The sequence below is a fragment of the Populus alba genome, chromosome 6 (assembly GCF_005239225.2).
Source record: "Populus alba chromosome 6, ASM523922v2, whole genome shotgun sequence".
In the NCBI taxonomy this organism is placed as follows: domain Eukaryota; kingdom Viridiplantae; phylum Streptophyta; class Magnoliopsida; order Malpighiales; family Salicaceae; genus Populus; species Populus alba.
Genome location: NC_133289.1, coordinates 48,652 through 66,271, shown reverse-complemented (window position 1 = coordinate 66,271; position 17,620 = coordinate 48,652). Strand labels below are relative to the sequence as shown.

Sequence of the window (17,620 nt, the reverse complement as noted above, 5' to 3'; positions counted from 1 at the left end):
AATATGATTTCTAAGAACTTTATTATAAATGGATAATGCAAATATGACTTATATACTTTAAATTTAACATGAGAAGAGAAAATTAAAGATAAATTACAATAGCCTGGTGGATATATATATATTATGAAATTATAGAAACCATCTAAAATATTTATTGATATTTTAAAAAATAGTTAAACTAAGAAAATTTAAAAATGAGATAAATGGAAATAATTTAAAAATAAAATAAAATAATATAAAAAGTACATAGGTGTTGTTGGGCTTCGATAGCTAGCATGTGTTCCCAGTTGTTTTTTTTTTTCTTTTAACTAAAATATATTGTTTGTTTAGGTAGATGAAGAGTTGTCCACTAATTATTTTTTTCTGATCACCTCTAGTTATATAAAAAAAAATAGGGTTTGAGTTTTTGAATTTTAAAAATCATTCAACTTTTTTTTTTATTTGAAAATAATCCAAAATCATCTTAAAATCTCAATAAGTTAATTTTCAATCCAAAACATCCTCTATTTAATTTAAAAAATTAAAAAAAAATCAAATCAAATAAAAATACTTTTTATGCTTCGATCTATTTTTTTGGCTTGTATAAAAGGTAATATCATCACTATTGAAGTCATATCTCCAAAACGAATCCATTGACATCAAGATTAGCTTTTTATATGATTAAAATGTAGTTGGTTGAACCTTCTCTCTTTTTGTTTTTTTTGTTCAATAACTTTATCTTTTTTTTTTAATATTCAATGACTTAAACGTGATAAAAAATAAAGTTGAGGAATGAAATGAAGAAAATATAAAATAATTATGACCAAATAATAAAAAAATAAAATTTGAGAAACCAAATTGAAGTTTTCCGCATCCCAAGTGCAATGCAAATGAAAAGGGCTCCTTTTTTTTTTTTTTATATTTTTTGATCTTTATTATTTTAATTTTTTATAATAATTTAAAATTTTATCATGTAGAATTATAACACTGTAATATGGTTATTATTCTCATACTGAAGTGAGTCCTAAAAGATATAATATTTAAATATATGTTGTGATAATTAAATTAATAAATATTGGAGAATAAAAATAAAATAAAAGAAATTAAAACTTAATTAAGTAGAATAATTAATCACGCGCGTGTTTTGTTGCCAAGAAAACCAGCTGTGTGTTCTTCATTCACGACAAGCTGGATATATGCAGTACTCTCCAGTAGCACTCTCTCCATCACTCCATGCATGATATTATTTTATGCTGTGAAGCGTCATTGTTTCTTCCAAATTATGCAACCTGTACTGATCAAACAGAAGCTTCTTTTCTGATCTTTCCTTTCTCACTCTCCTGTCCGACCTTCTGGGTTCTGTATGGTTAATTTATCAGCTGAGGAGTACTGTTCCTAGTTCAAGTTTAGTCCATAAAAACTGATCACTATATATATATATAGTTAACGGCCAGCGCTTCATCTTAGTTCGTGATGCATGGAGACACACATACACACAAGACAATGCATGGAGATATATATCCCAGATCGGAGGGCGAGATTGTTAGTTTCAAAGACAACTCGGTCAAAAAGCTGTAGACAAATGGAGCTCTTGGGTTTCGACAGCCACTTAACTTGTTTTTGTAGCTAGGTTTTTTGGTTGTCTATACCCAATAGATCTTCAACATGATAATCTTTGAGATGTTTTCAGCGTACATGCCTTGTCAATATTAATACATGTTAATTTAGCCACATGGAAGGAAGCAACAGATGGGATTGGAGAGAGTCCCTCCATAGATCGCATCTTTTGGGATCAGGCAAGACCGATCGATCAATAGTGAATTAAGTGCGGATACTTCTATGGCTAATTAATTAATTCAACTCCAATGCATTTATATATACAAATCCAGTCCAAAATCATCCCAATTGAAATCATGATATCTATCTATCCATGTATTAATTTAAAAAAAAGGTTGCATGAGAGTACGACAAAAAAGTACCATCTTTGTTTGTTTATTGGAGGAAGAGATATTAGGAATGATTGGAAATACAAATAAATAAATAAATACGAATTAACAATAAAAGAAGACGAAGAAGAAAATCCAAACACATAACAATCAATGAAAGAAAGGACAGAGACGGAAACTTGCCGGAATATTATTTTAGTATCTCTCTTGTAATTATAATTTAAATTGGGAGAAGAAAAAGGAATATAAGAAAAGAAGATTCCGTGAGAAGGCCGGTTGTACTCACCTCTCTTTTCCTTCGATTTCAATCCATCCATCGGTGTCATGTTCATGGTTGTCTTCTTATAATATAATTATCCTTTTGTGTAATTGTAATTCATGGCATCACCTTATCCTTAATTTTAATGTATTTATCAATCAATCATTAGTTATTTTGTGTAGTAAGTACATATTACCACACTACACAAGGCATAAATATATATTATTAATCCTGATTAAATTGACCCAAAAAAAAAAAATTGTTTTTGCAAAACATGATTAAAGAAATAACTAACGTTCTAACTCGAGTTTTTTTTGATTAAGTTGGGTTATGTTATGAAAGTGCTGTAACTTAATTTTTTTAAAAATTTAAATTAGTCTAAATCTCAAGTAAATAGAGTCACAAATTAACCGTTTAAGTTTTCTAACTATGTTATTAATACAATAAGTAACAATTAATTGGCCATATTAAAAACTCTATTACCTCTGGTCAGGCCACGATAACTAATGGAGTACAAAAAAAATATAATAAAAATTATTTAAATATATTTTTAAATAAATGAATACATTTGAAAAACAACATGCACAATTATAAGTATAATTAAGTAACATACTCAAATTTTAGATGTAAATAAAGTGTGGGTCATTCTAAATATGTTACCAAACATCAAATGGCTTCGGAGTTGTTAAATATATAAGGTGGACTACTCAGGTTAAAATTTAATTTAAAATTATATTTCATAATATTTTTTTATTTAAAAATATGTTAGAATAATATTTTTTTTATTTTTAAAATTTCTTATTAATATTAGCAGATTAAGTTGAGAAAAATTACAAGTGTTTTTTAAAAATATTTTAAATATTTTTAATTTTTTAGCTTTAAATTAATATATTTTTGATGTTTTTAAATTATTTTGATATATTGATATCAAAAATAATTTTTAAAAAATAAAATAATATTTTTTTAATATTTTTTTTTAAAAAAACCTTTAAAATACAGCACAATCAATCACCTTCTAAAAACTTTTTTAAAATCACGGTCCGCAATCCCAAAGAAAGGAAAAAAAGAAATGAAAAGGAAAGAAAATAATGGTGGACTGGGAGGGTGGTGGTAGTGCTGCTCCCTCATTTGGGTCAAACAAGTCTCCCCCCTCTCGTTCTTTCTTTCTCATTCAAAAAGAAAAAAAAAAGACAAATTATTTATCTATCTATATAGCAGTCTTAATTAAACAGAGCGAGAAGGAGAGATTGATTAATAATAGAGATGACTACTTGATAGATTCTATCAACCATTCAGTCATTAATATTACGATTAGGGAAAGCAGCAGCAGCTCCGAAATTCCAGCAAGATCAGCAAAGGTATAGGGGATGGGATTAACAAGAGTCCGACGATAGATCTGGGGAGTACGTATTCTTTTTCTTCTTCTTTTTTTCACTCCTAATTTTGCTTTCAATTTTCTTTTTTTGATTTGATTTAATTTAATTTGTGATTTGTTAATAAAACTGCCTTCCCTTGCGTCTTACTGTTCTCCCAACTTATTCTCCACTCCTCTTTCTTGTCTTTTGGTTGCTTCTCCTCTAACCTTATAATTAAGCTCCAATTTTGGTGAACCTTAGGAAATCTTGGTGGAAATAACCTTGAATTCATTGCAGCAGCCAGAGATAGTGTTGAGGATCAATTGGGGTCCCAATCACTTCCCTTTTCTGTTCAACTTAGTTTTCAACAACCCCTTTTGCGGAACCAAAGATCAACTCTTTCTTTGAGTTATTCAGCATCTTTAAGGTCAGGGTGTGGAATATTGATAATTATTATTTAACGCTGTATGTTGTTACATCCAAGTACCATTGATATGGTAAGTGGTTAAAGTTGTGGTTTTTATGGGCTATCCAGAGGGCCACTTTTCTTATGGTCACTTCTTTTTCTGAATTCCCCATTGATTCAAAGTTGCTTCAGGTGGTACAGTTTTACCGAATTCCAGGGTTTAGAGATTTAGTGACAGAAAAATATCCTTAAGCCTTAGGTTATGGTCCCTTGTAGAAAAATTGGTGTGCTGAATATTTATAATAATCATGTGTTTTTTTGCCAAGAAAATCATAGTCTTGTTCATTCACGACTTTGGTTAATAATAAGGATGCACTATCCATGTGTAGATGGATATTCTATTTTGTTCAGTGTGTTTTTCCAAATGCAAGCTATACTCAAATGGAACTGTTACACTTCGTTCCTCTTTCCTTGCTCATTCTTCTGTCTGACCTGCTGGGTTTTGTGGTTATAGATGAATGCATGATATATGTATCAGCTGGAGAGCATTCCTAGTTCAAGTTCGGTCCATAAAAACTCATTAGTTAATGATCAGTATTTAGATTGTGATGATATGACAATGGATCCCATCAATGGAGGGAACAATCTCAACAACAATCCTAATCTTGCCTCAAAGCAAAGATTGCGTTGGACTCATGAGCTTCACGAACGCTTTGTTGATGCTGTGGCTCAGCTTGGTGGGCCAGATCGTAAGTCTCATAAACATCCACATGACTGGTCTTTTATTTCTAACTTTGATTTTTTTGTTATTTTTTAAACACCATTTATCTGATTTTTTCAAATATATTCTTTATAAAGCATCAAAGTGCTTAAATTAGTGAATGCCTTTTTTTCATGCAATTCTAGTTGTCTCATATGTTTAATTGACAAGTTGATTGTTTCTAGAGAACTTTGATCTGCCATTGGATATCCTGTTGAGCATTTTGTCTAAATGGAAATATCTGGCAACTTTTGCATATTTTGACTGATGGAAAGGCAGGCGAATACAAAGGGAGGCAATTGTCAGGAAAAAAATAAATACTAGATGACATGTCATAGGGCTTCCATTTAAATAAACTTCTTTTTGCCTGAAGCTGGAAATTTGTTTATTTAATCATGTGAGAATCCAAGTGAGAGTTATAGCTTGATATAACTGCATGAAAAGGCAGATCAGATGTTCAAAACATGTCATAAATTTGTTGAACAACTAAGGTGTTGAAGATTGTTTTTTTATTAGATTTTTTTTAATTTAAATTCTCTTACCTCTCTCTCCAGGGGCTACGCCTAAAGGTGTTCTCAGAGTCATGGGTGTGCAAGGCTTAACAATATACCATGTTAAAAGCCATTTACAGGTATATAAACTCAATTCCCATCCTATTCAAAACTTCAAGTTCCTTTTTCTTTGATTATTCAGGAAGCAGATATGCCATGTTCTTGTTTAATATCAACTAATGACTGTGATCTCCTGATGTGTCCAGAAATATCGACTTGCAAAATACCTTCCTGACTCCTCATCTGATGGTAAGCCCACTTGATATCTGCTGTTTATGTGCTTATTTGCTCATGCATGCCACACTGTTTGTGCATCTCTTGACAAATTAAAATGGTAATGCAAGGGAAAAAAGCGGACAAGAAGGAAACAGGGGATATGATTTCCAATTTGGATGGTTCATCGTAAGTTGAGCTTGTCTCTTCTCCTCTTTGTTTCTGTTATTCATAATAATTTTGTTCATAGAACCATGTGTTGTGGACTTCTTTTGGACACTCTAGACTGAAGAATCTGGTTTTATTCTAATCATAAATAACACCTTGTCACCTTGGCCGCAAAGTCATGACTCACAAATTGTATATTTCCTAATTTGTTTTGAATCATTTGGAGATTGGCTTGAGTTATTTGAGGATTCTTTTTTGCAGTGGCATGCAAATTACAGAAGCACTCAAGCTGCAGATGGAGGTGCAAAAGCGACTACATGAGCAATTGGAGGCACGTTTTCCTTGCACTCGGCATCCAATTAATTGGTTTATTATCATTTTTTTCCCTCATCAGTATGATCATTTATCACCGACTTGGGCTTTTAAACTCCTGCTTGAATGAGGAGAAAGGATTAATCCATTTCTATTGATGTTTTTGGGAGATGGAAATAATAGCAAGAGCCCAATTTTACCATCTTTGTTTATTTATTTATAAAACTTTAATATTTTTCAGCGCCATCATGTGTGGAGACTTCTATGCACATGCGTCCTTGGTTCTAATCTAACTGTACTGTGTAATCAGAGGTTTGTGTCCAACCGTACTCTTACCAGCATGCAATTTCTTGTTTGCTTTGAACATAACAGGTACAGAGACAGCTACAATTACGCATAGAAGCCCAAGGGAAGTATTTGAAGAAGATAATTGAAGAGCAACAACGATTGAGTGGAGTTCTTGAAGATGTGCCTGGCTCGGGGGTCGCTGCCCCAGTTTCAGGTGATAACTGCCCAGAATCTGACAAGACAGACCCAGCAACCCCTGCCCCAACTTCTGAATCACCCCTCCAAGACAAGGCTGCCAAGGAACGTGCCCCAGCAAAGAGCCTTTCAATTGATGAATCATTCTCTTCTCAGCCTGAGCCACTGACACCAGATTCACGTTGTAATGCTGGCTCCCCAGCAGAGAGCCCTAGAGGTGAGAGATCGATGAAGAAGCAACGGGTAAGCATGGGTGTAACATATGGTAAACAAGAGATGGTTCTTACACACCAGATACTCGAGTCAAGCTTAAATTCCTATCCACGACCACACTCTGCCTTCCTGGGTAGAGAGCAGTTTGATCCTTCATCTGGGTTATCAATGGGAATCGAAGATCAAATGGAGAAAGTTTCAGGCAGTGATGTTTAGTTTCGTTGGCTGCATGATTTGGACCCTCCTTGACTCTTTACATTTTGCCTTGCCTGTAATTTCAAACGTGTTTTTAATCAGGTCAAACAAATTGATGTTAGATAATTAGGTTCAAGGAAAGTTGTCCATTTTACATTGATATCCTATAAACTTAGTAGATGCATTGAGTAAATGAGAAACAATATCAACGAGGATGAATTTGGTTATAACTGCAATCGCCCTCCGTAGCAGTTGCAGTCATTAATTGGTTTCTGAACTACGAGATTTATTAGTTCTGCACTGCACGCTTGTTCACGTATAATTGACTATCATGCTCCTTGACAAATGGTCACTAGGAAGCTCTGCCTCAGTTTCCAGGGTAAATAACAAGGACTCGACATTTTTATCCAAATCCATGACCTTTTCATCCTGAACGATCTTTCCATGCCATTAAGTTTGCCAAGATAAAAAGAATCAAGCCTATTGACTATAAGTGGTGGGGATGGAAAATATAACAATTCAAACTTGGAGGTGGATTAAATTGAGTTTGCAACTATAAACATGTTTCTATGGTACAGCAGCTGTCATGAAGAACGATGCCTCTGATGGTTCACCCTCCTTAGAATGCAATGGCGTAGACGTTTGCTGAAGGCCTCAAGCTTTTCAAATTTCTCACCCTTGAGCTTCTTTGGCACTGTAAGAGCTTTCTTCTTCTTCTTCTTCTTCTTCTTCTTCTTCTTATTTTCCTCTTTTGTTGGGACTGGGGATTTTTGCTGTATGCTTCCTAGAGGTGTTGCAGATGCCTTTAGAGTCATCTAAATACAAAAAGAAAACGAAGAAAATGACTTTCTTATAGTTATATGATGCATATTAGCAGATTATTTTGCTGGCATAAATGCAGCAATTTTATAATGGTTCTCATTTCTTTAATGGATACCAGATGAATATCTATCTTTTCTTTTCTCGCCTGGGGTGTGGTGGTCTTTGAGTGTGTACAAGATACCCATGCTTTCGATGATCAAAGAAAAGGAGATCTTTAACTGCACTAGGCCAAACCAACTGAAACTACAGCCCTTATGCATCCTTTTTTTTTTTTTTTTTAAAAGTTGCACAGCATATACACAATAAGGAAAGCAGCTGAAAAAGGGCACAAGTTAGTGTTGAACCGAATCTATGGTAAGACCCGGGAAAAATCATGAAAGAGCAAGAGAAGTGACCTCATGGCTATTCTCCACAGCTCTGCATTCAGCAGGAGATTCTTCATCGCTGCCTCCTAGGGAGGAGCATCTTCCCCAACTCTCTCTATTAGAGCTTGTATAAGAGCAACACTCGCTCTGGCCATTTGGTTTTCCCTGTAAAATCAAAATTCCCATATCCAGTGAAAGATCAGTAAAGAATTTCAGTCGAACTCAAAGCATGGGTGCAAGCCCAAGAATCAAATTTAGAAGAGTAAAAAGACGTAATTAGTAAAAGATGTAGGAGTAATGCAGATGCATAATGACCATTAGGGTGGTTGGCTCTATATATCCATAGTGTCCTCGACTAATAAAAAAAAATAACATCATAAAGGAAAACAAAAGAAAAAGAAATATCAGGCTATTCAGAATATTTAAGATATAACCTAGGTGTTAACAACCATGACTCATATCTCATTCTATCTTCATTACTTGATTTCTAAGGTCAGTGGTCAAAACAAAATCAAACGGTGTCATTCTTCGCTACATGCAATACTTTTTCAACAACTGTGTACCTGCAAGTACTATACTCTAAAAATATCACGTTATTTGATTAACCTGCGCAGGTTATTTTAAGGGCAACTTATGTGTATACTGTAACCATTCAGGGCATTGGCTGGTAAGAGAGTTACTGGGCACACAAATGTATGAATCTTGACGGGAGTTAAAAAATTCATTTGAGCTAAAAACTGCAACGCCGCCATTGAATTTCCAATAAATGTTTGGCCCAGTGCATTTAGCCAAAGACACATTTTGCACTAGCCAAGGACATCCACAAACAACCATCAGTTCTCCAGTACTGGCTTATCTCTGTTATGACTACAACCAGGTTTTTAATGTTCAAGTTTCCATTAACTCAATTCACCTGCAAATTCGATGGCTCATCGCTGCAAAGCCCAGCATTTTCACCAGCCATGGAGTCCTATATCATCAACACAATATTCAATTAAAAAAAACAACAAAAGGAAATGACTAATTAAGAAAAAAAGAGAAGGTCTGTACCACTAATGGTGCAACTTCAGAAAGAAGTTCGCTCACAGATTTCGTGGTTGGAATGCTAGGACGAACAGAAGAACTTGCAGCATCGGTACAGGCAGAACGAAGGCCTGTGATTATCTCATACAAGAGGCTCTAGGAACAAAAATTGGCAAATAATATTTGGTTTCATTTTCTCAAAGAAAAAAAGAGAAGAACAAATAAACAACAGGCCATAAGTTATCATTGCATCATGCTGGTACAAAAGGAGCACTATCATGTTGCCAATCCTTTTGGACGGTAGATGCACCGTCAACTCTCAAGTAGTTGTCATGAGCATTTTTATGGTAACGTTATAACAGTCCAAGCATAATGAGTTTTCATTTTCACACAAAGCACTCACGTTGACTAAACAGCTGTAAGAAATTATTGAATAGTTATGGTCATAGTGTGTCTTGGTATTTTATTTCTGCAGTCCTTGCAACGCAAGAGATCTCACAAAATAAACAAATAACAGCAGATTTACATATACTTCGGATAAAAAAAATCAAAAATAAATAAATAAATAAAATTGAAAGGGTTAATATTTATAATGCACACCCACCAAATGGATGAGATGCTGCTTGTTAAATTTTAAGTTACTATAATGGCCTCTGGGTAGTGAGCTAGCTTATTGGTGCAAAAGCTGAGATGCTTAATTAGAAACAGATTCCAAGAAGCAAGAAGATGTTAGAGGAATTGGTACCAACAGCAGTAAAGGAAAGAAGATAGCAAAAGCCTTAGGTTTGTTAATTACCAAAATCAGCAACTAATCTGAAGTTGGTGTTTTAATTGTTCACAAAAGCTAGGTAAGGAGATCACCTCATCCATGCCAGCACTGACTTTCAAATCACCCAAATCATAATATCTCTCAAGCTTATTTGAAGAAGCTGAAGTTTGAGGAGGGTGAAGGACATTGAAGAAGAAAATGGATACCGAGTCATAATAAAACTGTGGTCGAGAAGAGTTGTGATCGCCATCAAATTTTATCATGTTCTTATCCCCCTGCAAAAGATTGAAACTTTGTTAATTTGTCAAAATGAGCCAATATGGTTATAGAAGGATAAGAAATTTGGAATGATAATTACTGCATAGGAGTTAAAGATGAGGTCGGCATGGCAGGGTTGAATGAATTTGTCCTCATTGGCATGCCCAAATAGAGCAGGAATGAATGTTTTGGGTGCTACCTGTGAGAATCAAAAGGCATTAATGCCTTTATATCATCCAGGAAATAAAGAACGCAACATATTACTGAAAAATGGGTGTGTGAACGTGGAAATAATATATCTGATGCAAATAAGTCGCATACAATCCCAAAAATTAGGCATTGTTTTTTTTTTTTTTGGTGGGCGTACTATAAGAGCAATAGTATGATGGTATGATCTCAACATCTAATGGTCTAAGAAACAAAGACAAACCTTTAGGCAGTTAAGATCCATAATATCAAATTTTGCCTTCTTCTGAATCACCCATCGCATGTACTGTACTGCCATCTTAACCTGATTGCAATAAAATGTTTAAAAAAGTTACATTTGTATATGCCAGACATTAAGGGAAATAAAAACAAGTTTTGAAACTCCAAATAACCTCATATTTCCAGATTGGTTATATATGATTAACAAAGATGAAACTAACAGCATCCAAACCCCAAAAATTACCTGAGGTCACACTAGAGAAATCCTCAAAGACACAAATGGTAAGGAAAATAACAGAATAAACACTCAAGGTTTAGAAACCTAGTCAAATACATGGTTACAAACATAGTATGCAGTATTTATAACTTGGAGATTGATCATTGAAAATGCTGCATATAGTTATCCAAATCAAAAGGAAATGCAAATTACAAGACTAACACCAATAAATTGCAGAAGTAACAGAAGGATCAACAGACTAAACCAAACAAAACAATATATCAAAAGTATTGGTGTAAGGACAAGTGCAAGAGCTTCCAACAGTAAGGCACAAAACAAAAGATAGAGAGACAGATCCATACAGTAAATTTTGGAAGCCTGATTTTGTATACATCAACGAGTTCCATCATTAGATCAAATAAATTTGCAAAGGCACTATCCAGCACCATTCCAGCTATGGATGGGTCTTCTGCTCCATAGAGAAGGCTGAATAATATTACAGAACAACCACTTATCAGTTGTGTCAAGTGTCCTTAAAAAGGTATTTATCATCTCAATTATACAAATAAAAAAGGTACCTAGTGACTGCACCCATGGATCGTCCCCACAGGCCTATACATGATATTTGTTTGTTGCTTCTTAGATACGAGACCACTACTTTGAGGTCATCTCTCTGTCATAGGGGAAAAGATGGCATACAGAAAATGAGAGAGGCCAAGTTACATAAGGACTTAATAGAGAAGGGACGTACCTCATGCCAACCAAGGCTCACATAATCACCATCAGATAAGCCAGAACCCGAAAAATCAAGAGCAAAAACAGTGATATTTGATGGAAGAAGAATTACAGCAGCCTCATTTGCATCTGCTCTACATCCGCTGCATTTTTGTGCAAGTTGGTAATTGAGTAAGTTTTCTGCCCTTGTGCACTATCTAACAATTACTAATTTAGGGAAAGGACGAGGAAACACAATGCACTGTTATATATACATATAGTACATTTCACTGCAGATCTAGATTTTATAACTAAGCCCAAGCTGACTGTGATGTTGAAATCGAGCACCTGAATCCCAAACCAGGATAAAGGAGAAGACTTTTAATACAATGACAGCAAATGTAAAACCACTTTCAACATATGGATGTAGATGTCACAGAACCCTAGTGATGCATTGCATCAGATTCCTGATGTTGTGAAAAGTAGGCTATGGTGCTGGGTGTTAATAAAAAAAAAAAAAGCCACATTGGTGCCTAAATGTGGTGAGAAATAGAAAATGGTTCTCATTTATTAGTGGAGAGGTGCGGGTAAGGAACCTAGCTGGAGAGCAGGATTGGTTTCGGGACATGAAATACCAGATCTTTGACAAGAAAGTGAACAAAGTCAGTGGATATGATGGCTGGGAAGAGAGCCAACATGGCTTGCCTCTGGTCAATGAAGTCACTGAAAGAAATGTATGTAGAATGGAAAACCAGAGTATAGACTTAAAAATATATTATACTGAAATGAATAGCGATAAGGTAATGGTCTAGAGAATTATCTATGAATGCATATGTGATTTGATTTGAAACAGAAGCAAATAATAGATTTGGCCAAAAATGAAAACTAATTACAACATTTTTATAGAAAATTTGATCATATACAGAATATAACGAACCAAAAAAGGAGATCCATGTAGCCTACCTAATTAGTTTGGAACTAAGGCTTATTTAAGCCGAGTGATGAGACTATACGGAAACAAAACTACATGGAACTGTCAGAATGATTGTTGCCTACCTGTTTCCATGGCAGTATATAACGCAAGGAAGGGGAGTATCTTCAGGGAAAGGTGAAGGCAGGTAATGGCTGCATCGCAAGGTATGACCCCTTGCATTGGTAAGCTGCAAGCAATTAAAGACATAAAGTTAAAAATGGCAGTAAATAGAAACGATAAAAGTGAAAATTAGTGTGAACTAATGATGCCCATACTTGCCTCCAAGTCTCGTCTCTTGTATGCTTTACCAGCAAGAGTGAAATCATTCTCCCATAAATACTGATCTGGGTTATAATCCGCCCTGTACAAGAATATATGGAGCTCAGCCAAATACATCATCAATGACAAGAAGAAGCATATTTTGATTAAAGGTAAAAAAGTAAACAGAAATAGTAAGCAAAGAAGGGTACCTGGGAGGGCGAATTACAAAATTGATGAACTGACCAATCATATCATAGAACTAAACTTGGTTTCTAATTGGGCATATCCAAAAGTATATCCTCCCCTCCAAAAATGTAGCAAACTTGAGCCAAAGTCAGTGAGCGAGCAAGTGAATGATGATGAGAATCCGAACTCAACCACCCATTTACTTGTCTATTTTACCCCATGCCACTTTCAGGGTTTTTTTTTTAGGAGTAAGAGACTGTGACAGTGAGGAAAAACAGAAAGCAAGAGAAAAGGAAAGGAAAAGTTTATCAGGGGATCTCAAAAGGAAGGAGTGTTGGCCTTTAAAACCTGGAAAAATAGAATTTAAATTCTTCAACTAGTTGAGCCAACTCATCGTCCTTGCAAAGGAGAACGGAAAAAAGAACACCAAATTCAGATCTTAGAACATTAAAGACATCAAACAACAAACACCTATTCCTACATGACCAGGTAAAAGACGAAAAAAATGAAAACTTGATGAGAAAGGGTTTCCTTTAGACCTTGAGAGAGAGAGAGAGAGAGAGAGAGAGAGAGAGAGAGTTCACGTCTTTACCAACAACAAAAATGTAGATTAAAGAGAGCCATAAAGAAGGAGGAGGAGGAGGAGTGTTTTGACCTCGTTGCTTGCTGCGTGGGATGTGGTTGGGTCGTCGCCGGACACTGCGTGTCTCCTTCCTTCCTACCTTTACCGATGCTCCTCCAATGACAACGTTATTCTGTTGTTGTAGTATTTGTTGTATGATTAGTTATTTTATTTCTTTACTTCTTGTTTTCTTGGACAGCTAACCAACTGACCATTCTCATCACCTTCCTTCCTTCCCCCATTTTGCTCTCTTTTTTTGTTTTTTGTTACGTTGTCTTAGTACACCACAGACAACTACAATATTGTTAGATCATACTACTACAGTAAGTGCGCTGGTGGTGTTTCAAATTTTAATAAAGAAATAGTAATAATAAAATAGCAACAACAAATTTCCGAGCTTTTGAACAAGAAATCTATGTTCTTGGTGGGGTAGAAACATGGATTTATTTATGCATATCTCCAATCTAGCATGTATGGCATAAGAATGGGGTTGAATTGAAAAGGGATTTTTCCCATCTAGGACCAGCTCCCTTGCCCTTCACAAGTCATCCAATCTAAGCTAAAGTATAATTTAGGTTTTATCATACATACGGTCCCCAGTTAAAGCTGCCAGCGACTCCAATGTTACGTTTCATCAGATACCTCTTTTCTTACAATCCTAGATGATCCCCAAATTCAGTTTACCTCCTCTAACTGGCATTTAGTTTTTGGTTAAGCATCATGAAGGCACAGATCTAACGTAATAATGTAAATCCAAGTCAAACAAACTCAGCCTGCAATCACCATCACTTTGTTTTGGCACCCATGAGCATGAGAGCTCCCAAGGTCCCCTTGATGCTAACGAATGACGCCTATCCTTTCACTGTTTGGTTTGGTGTCCCCATTTACGTGGGCACTTCAGTGTAGTAAGAATCAGATTAGCATTATATACGAATACAGTCCACATCTGATTTGTCATTTCATAAACAACATTATACAATACAGAGATGGACACATATCAGATCAACAGAAATCCTTTAAATTTTTTTTCTTTTAATAATTGCTCTAGATGTTTCTCTTGTATATCCGTACACATCTCCAGTGACACATCATTGCTTTCCATCTTTTCACGGAATTGTAGAAGGTTTCTTGGGTCGGGGGATGATATTGTCTTCTCAAACTGCACCAAAGGTCATGAATAATTAAAAGAGGAGGGCATATTTGGTTCAGCCCATAAGGAGTAGATTTTTTTATCATCATGAACCCAAAGGCAGGATCTTGTTTCTTTTTGAGAGGAGGGTTGGATGTCAACGTTCTGGGCTATCACTTGGTTTTACAATGTCCTGAAGCTTCCACCCACCAAGTCCCGCGGAAGCAAATGCCTGAGAGTGTAAGACATCAGATCAGGCTAAGATAAATGAATATTTTTTTTTTAAAAAAAAAAAACAGCAACAGTTTCACCTTATGTAATTGAACCATATATAGCACTGGCAAGCAACAATTCTCAAACTTTACGGCCCCTCCCCAGCCATTTCTTAGTTCATTAGACCACTACTAATTTCTTGAACCCTGTAACAGGTAAAAGCATCAATAATTCTGCTCCATCTGCCTCCACCTAAAACATGCTTTTTTCTGCAGTTTTTAAGTCTCAATTTAATAGAACTCCATATCTAAATTCATACTTTCATTACTTAGAAACATTCCTATCTATCTGCTAACCATGGAAAGAGGACACTTGCAAGAACCAATGTTCTAAAGCACTGCCAATACATATGCAGGAACTAAATATTTTCTAGGGGGCATTGCTTATTTGATAGCAGGATGAAGGGCAGTAAGCCAGCAAACTCACATTTGAAGTGCAAGTTTAAAGGTTATATTGAAACTTTGACTACCAAAATCATCAAGCATCATAAAATAGTTGGGTATACTGAGAATAATAGGAGCATAAATGGGGTGGGCACTATTGCTGAGAAGGGCTTAAAACTATAGGGGTTAAGAGAATTGAGAATAGCGTAATCTTGGTTAAATCAGTACTTTGAGAAGAGATGACTAATGCGGCCAACAATTATGTCCCAGAAAGAGGTTTGGATGAGGACATTAAGCATAGATAAGCATGTCTTGCAAGGGCCACGATAATCATGGTAGGATAATCTCAAGGTGTTATTCTGAAAGGAGACGGCTAATCTTTAGCAATTATAGCCCATGAATAGGATATATATAGCATCAATCAGAAAGCTTTCCAATTTTGCATTGCTTTGACGCATAGAATGAGAAGGTCACTGAACTGATGGCTACCAGGCACGAAAAGAAAAGGAGCGAGTCTAACCTCTGCCCAGGATTTCCCAGCAGCTTCAAGCAAAGCAGCATTGCATGTATTTAGCTCTATGGAGGCACCAGAGAACATAGAGGCAGCCTCCTCCCACCCCTTATTATGCCCCATGCACCTGTTTAATTGACTAAGAATCAGCATAGTTTTTCCAACTTTCTATAATCCCAGTTTGTTCCAGAGATAAACAAGGCAATGAGATTTAAGGTGCAAACAGCATTCAATCAAAATGCCTAAAGCCACAATTTCTTAGCACACTCCATTTCTTCTTTTCTTTCCTTTTTTTGTCTTCTCTATAGCCAATTCTCAATATGCCAGGCATGAGTCAATTAACTCCACAGCGTCGACGTTTAAGAAAATCATCATCTTTATTTGTTTCTTGGCAGGATAGATTACAAAATGCATTCAAATCGCATTTAGAATATTGAGAAAATCAAAGAAACAAGACTAACGAATTTATCTTCTAACCAATGGAAGAAACTTTTTCCAAATCATATTGCCAACTTGTTATTAAGAGAGTGTAGCACACTTATTTAATATACAAATTGCATTGAAATTGAGAAAGAAACAGGACTAAATTGATCTTCCGACAGAAGAAAGAAACTTTAAAGAAGGCAATTGGCAGCCAAAAAATGCGGCAGTACACAAGTGTTAGCTAATCCTTGGGGTGAAAGTGAAGGGAGTATTAACAGCAAAGAAATTGACTCACATGACAGTAAGAATGTCATCCCTTGAGTAATTGCAGATAGCTTGCTGAAGATGGTCGGCAGTCTGACCATCCATAGCTGCAATAGAATAGAAACTTGAAATGAAATGAACCTCTGCATCCAAAAAGTCTGGTACTTGTTGCTGCATTATTTTAAGTGTTTCCTTGGTTCGCAATGCATCACTGTCATCAGTCATTTTTTACTGAGTATGAATATCATTAATTGTTGAAGTATGTATTAGTATGTTGTTAGGGTGGAGGAAGAAGAAAAATGAAAGATATGAGAAACCCACCTAGACAAAATAAGTTGAGGTATCCAGCCCAAATGTTGGAGCTTTTGAGAGACTTTGGCAGCATCAAGCTCTCCGCTTTTACTCAGTGGCCGGTCATGATCTATTTTTTTTTATTAACACAATTAGGAAGAGATTCATAGATATAGCAAACAGAAGATTAACTGGCCGGTTTATGTTTAAGACTAAAGAAATCAATGAGAAGCAAAATGGGATTGTTAAGAGCAGATAATTATTTATCATTTGTAGATAGTGGGTGAGAGAGAAAGAGAGAGAGACCTCGAAGTGAACGGTCATCCCAGGAGCTCTTAGCATGACGAAGCAAAATAAGGCGACGGGAAACGGATAGTGAATCAGTATCAGTATCAGCATCAGACACGGCGGAGGCGGCGGTAGTAGATGTGTCTTGTATGACCATGCTGGGTTGCAAGGACCTTGTTCGGCGGCGGCGGCAGCTAGACCTGATTGAAGAAATGGGAGACGGTGGTGGTGGTGGTGTTGGGGAAGGGCAAGGACAAGGACAAAACTTCATCGTCAACATTAACGGGTTTTTTATGCTAGTGGTAATGTTGGTTAGAGTGAGTGTTGTATTCGCATTCATCTCCCTTCCCTTCACTTCAATCCAGTTCACTTGCTCTTCTACTTTCCGAGAAATACTAATCTGCTTTGGAATTCGAGGAGTAACATTACATTAATTCATCAACCCTGTAGTCTGTGGAGAATGAAGGAGTTTTAGTTTTACAGATGAGATGGCCCAGATCATATGATATGGATGAGGCCTTTTTAGCTTCGCTTCCCCTAAAACAAGACATACAATGAAACCTAGCAAGCCCAGTTACTTTA

At 35.7% G+C, this 17,620-nt stretch overlaps 3 protein-coding genes across 15 annotated transcripts; 1 reads left to right on the top strand and 2 right to left on the bottom strand.

The window, feature by feature from the left end:
- The first annotated feature begins 3,247 nt into the window (after positions 1-3,247).
- On the top strand, positions 3,248-7,070 carry LOC118032223 (myb family transcription factor PHL7). Of its 6 annotated transcripts, none has more exons than XM_073410062.1 (8): positions 3,248-3,587; positions 3,837-3,966; positions 4,460-4,694; positions 5,260-5,336; positions 5,463-5,505; positions 5,601-5,658; positions 5,899-5,968; positions 6,322-7,070. In XM_073410062.1, the coding sequence occupies exons 3-8, from the start codon at positions 4,475-4,477 to the stop codon at positions 6,859-6,861; spliced, it is 1,008 nt and encodes a 335-aa protein (XP_073266163.1). In that variant the 5' UTR covers positions 3,248-3,587; positions 3,837-3,966; positions 4,460-4,474; the 3' UTR covers positions 6,862-7,070. The 6 variants fall into 6 exon arrangements, with proteins under 6 accessions (XP_073266163.1, XP_034892746.1, XP_034892749.1 ...); XM_035036855.2 differs by having other exon boundaries at positions 3,801-3,966; XM_035036858.2 differs by lacking the exon at positions 3,837-3,966 and having other exon boundaries at positions 3,249-3,587; positions 4,548-4,694.
- Positions 7,071-7,343: 273 nt separating this feature from the next.
- On the bottom strand, positions 7,344-13,583 carry LOC118032220 (uncharacterized). 6 transcript variants are annotated; one of them, XM_035036843.2, is made up of 14 exons: positions 13,510-13,583; positions 12,878-13,252; positions 12,687-12,768; positions 12,491-12,594; positions 11,472-11,598; positions 11,299-11,393; positions 11,083-11,206; positions 10,508-10,588; positions 10,178-10,276; positions 9,912-10,094; positions 9,078-9,206; positions 8,941-8,997; positions 8,058-8,192; positions 7,344-7,655 (listed from the first exon to the last, which is right to left on the bottom strand). In XM_035036843.2, the coding sequence occupies exons 2-14, from the start codon at positions 12,916-12,918 to the stop codon at positions 7,425-7,427; spliced, it is 1,488 nt and encodes a 495-aa protein (XP_034892734.1). In that variant the 5' UTR covers positions 12,919-13,252; positions 13,510-13,583; the 3' UTR covers positions 7,344-7,424. The 6 variants fall into 6 exon arrangements, with proteins under 6 accessions (XP_034892734.1, XP_034892736.1, XP_034892740.1 ...); XM_035036845.2 differs by having other exon boundaries at positions 12,878-13,202; XM_035036849.2 differs by having other exon boundaries at positions 12,878-13,110.
- LOC118032225 (uncharacterized protein At3g52155, chloroplastic) lies at positions 13,574-17,564 on the bottom strand. 3 transcript variants are annotated; one of them, XR_004684625.2, is made up of 6 exons: positions 17,057-17,564; positions 16,781-16,880; positions 16,491-16,670; positions 15,782-15,899; positions 14,917-15,024; positions 13,574-14,837 (listed from the first exon to the last, which is right to left on the bottom strand). XR_004684625.2 is itself a non-coding variant. In XM_035036860.2 (5 exons), the coding sequence occupies exons 1-5, from the start codon at positions 17,376-17,378 to the stop codon at positions 14,763-14,765; spliced, it is 795 nt and encodes a 264-aa protein (XP_034892751.1). In that variant the 5' UTR covers positions 17,379-17,563; the 3' UTR covers positions 13,574-14,762. The 3 variants fall into 3 exon arrangements, 2 of the variants coding, with proteins under 2 accessions (XP_034892751.1, XP_034892752.1); XM_035036860.2 differs by lacking the exon at positions 14,917-15,024 and having other exon boundaries at positions 17,057-17,563; XM_035036861.2 differs by lacking the exons at positions 14,917-15,024; positions 15,782-15,899.
- Between the last annotated feature and the right edge of the window lie 56 nt (positions 17,565-17,620).

Bases quoted from the DNA above. Each gene is read 5' to 3' on its own strand.
- LOC118032223 (XM_073410062.1), top strand. From the start codon at position 4,475: ATGTATCAGCTGGAGAGCATTCCTAGTTCAAGTTCGGTCCATAAAAAC. The intron at 4,695-5,259 runs GTAAGTCTCATA...CTCTCTCTCCAG, and splicing joins TCAGCTTGGTGGGCCAGATC to GGGCTACGCCTAAAGGTGTT. The intron at 5,659-5,898 runs GTAAGTTGAGCT...TCTTTTTTGCAG, and splicing joins TCCAATTTGGATGGTTCATC to TGGCATGCAAATTACAGAAG.
- LOC118032220 (XM_035036843.2), bottom strand. From the start codon at position 12,918: ATGATTGGTCAGTTCATCAATTTTGTAATTCGCCCTCCCAG. The intron at 12,595-12,686 runs GCAAGTATGGGC...AATTGCTTGCAG, and splicing joins ACAAGAGACGAGACTTGGAG to CTTACCAATGCAAGGGGTCA. The intron at 8,193-8,940 runs GTGAATTGAGTT...TTGATTTTACAG, and splicing joins ATGAGCCATCGAATTTGCAG to GGAAAACCAAATGGCCAGAG.
- LOC118032225 (XM_035036860.2), bottom strand. From the start codon at position 17,378: ATGAATGCGAATACAACACTCACTCTAACCAACATTACCACTAGCATA. The intron at 16,881-17,056 runs GTCTCTCTCTCT...AAAAAAAAATAG, and splicing joins GGATGACCGTTCACTTCGAG to ATCATGACCGGCCACTGAGT. The intron at 15,900-16,490 runs GTGAGTCAATTT...TCAATTAAACAG, and splicing joins GATGACATTCTTACTGTCAT to GTGCATGGGGCATAATAAGG.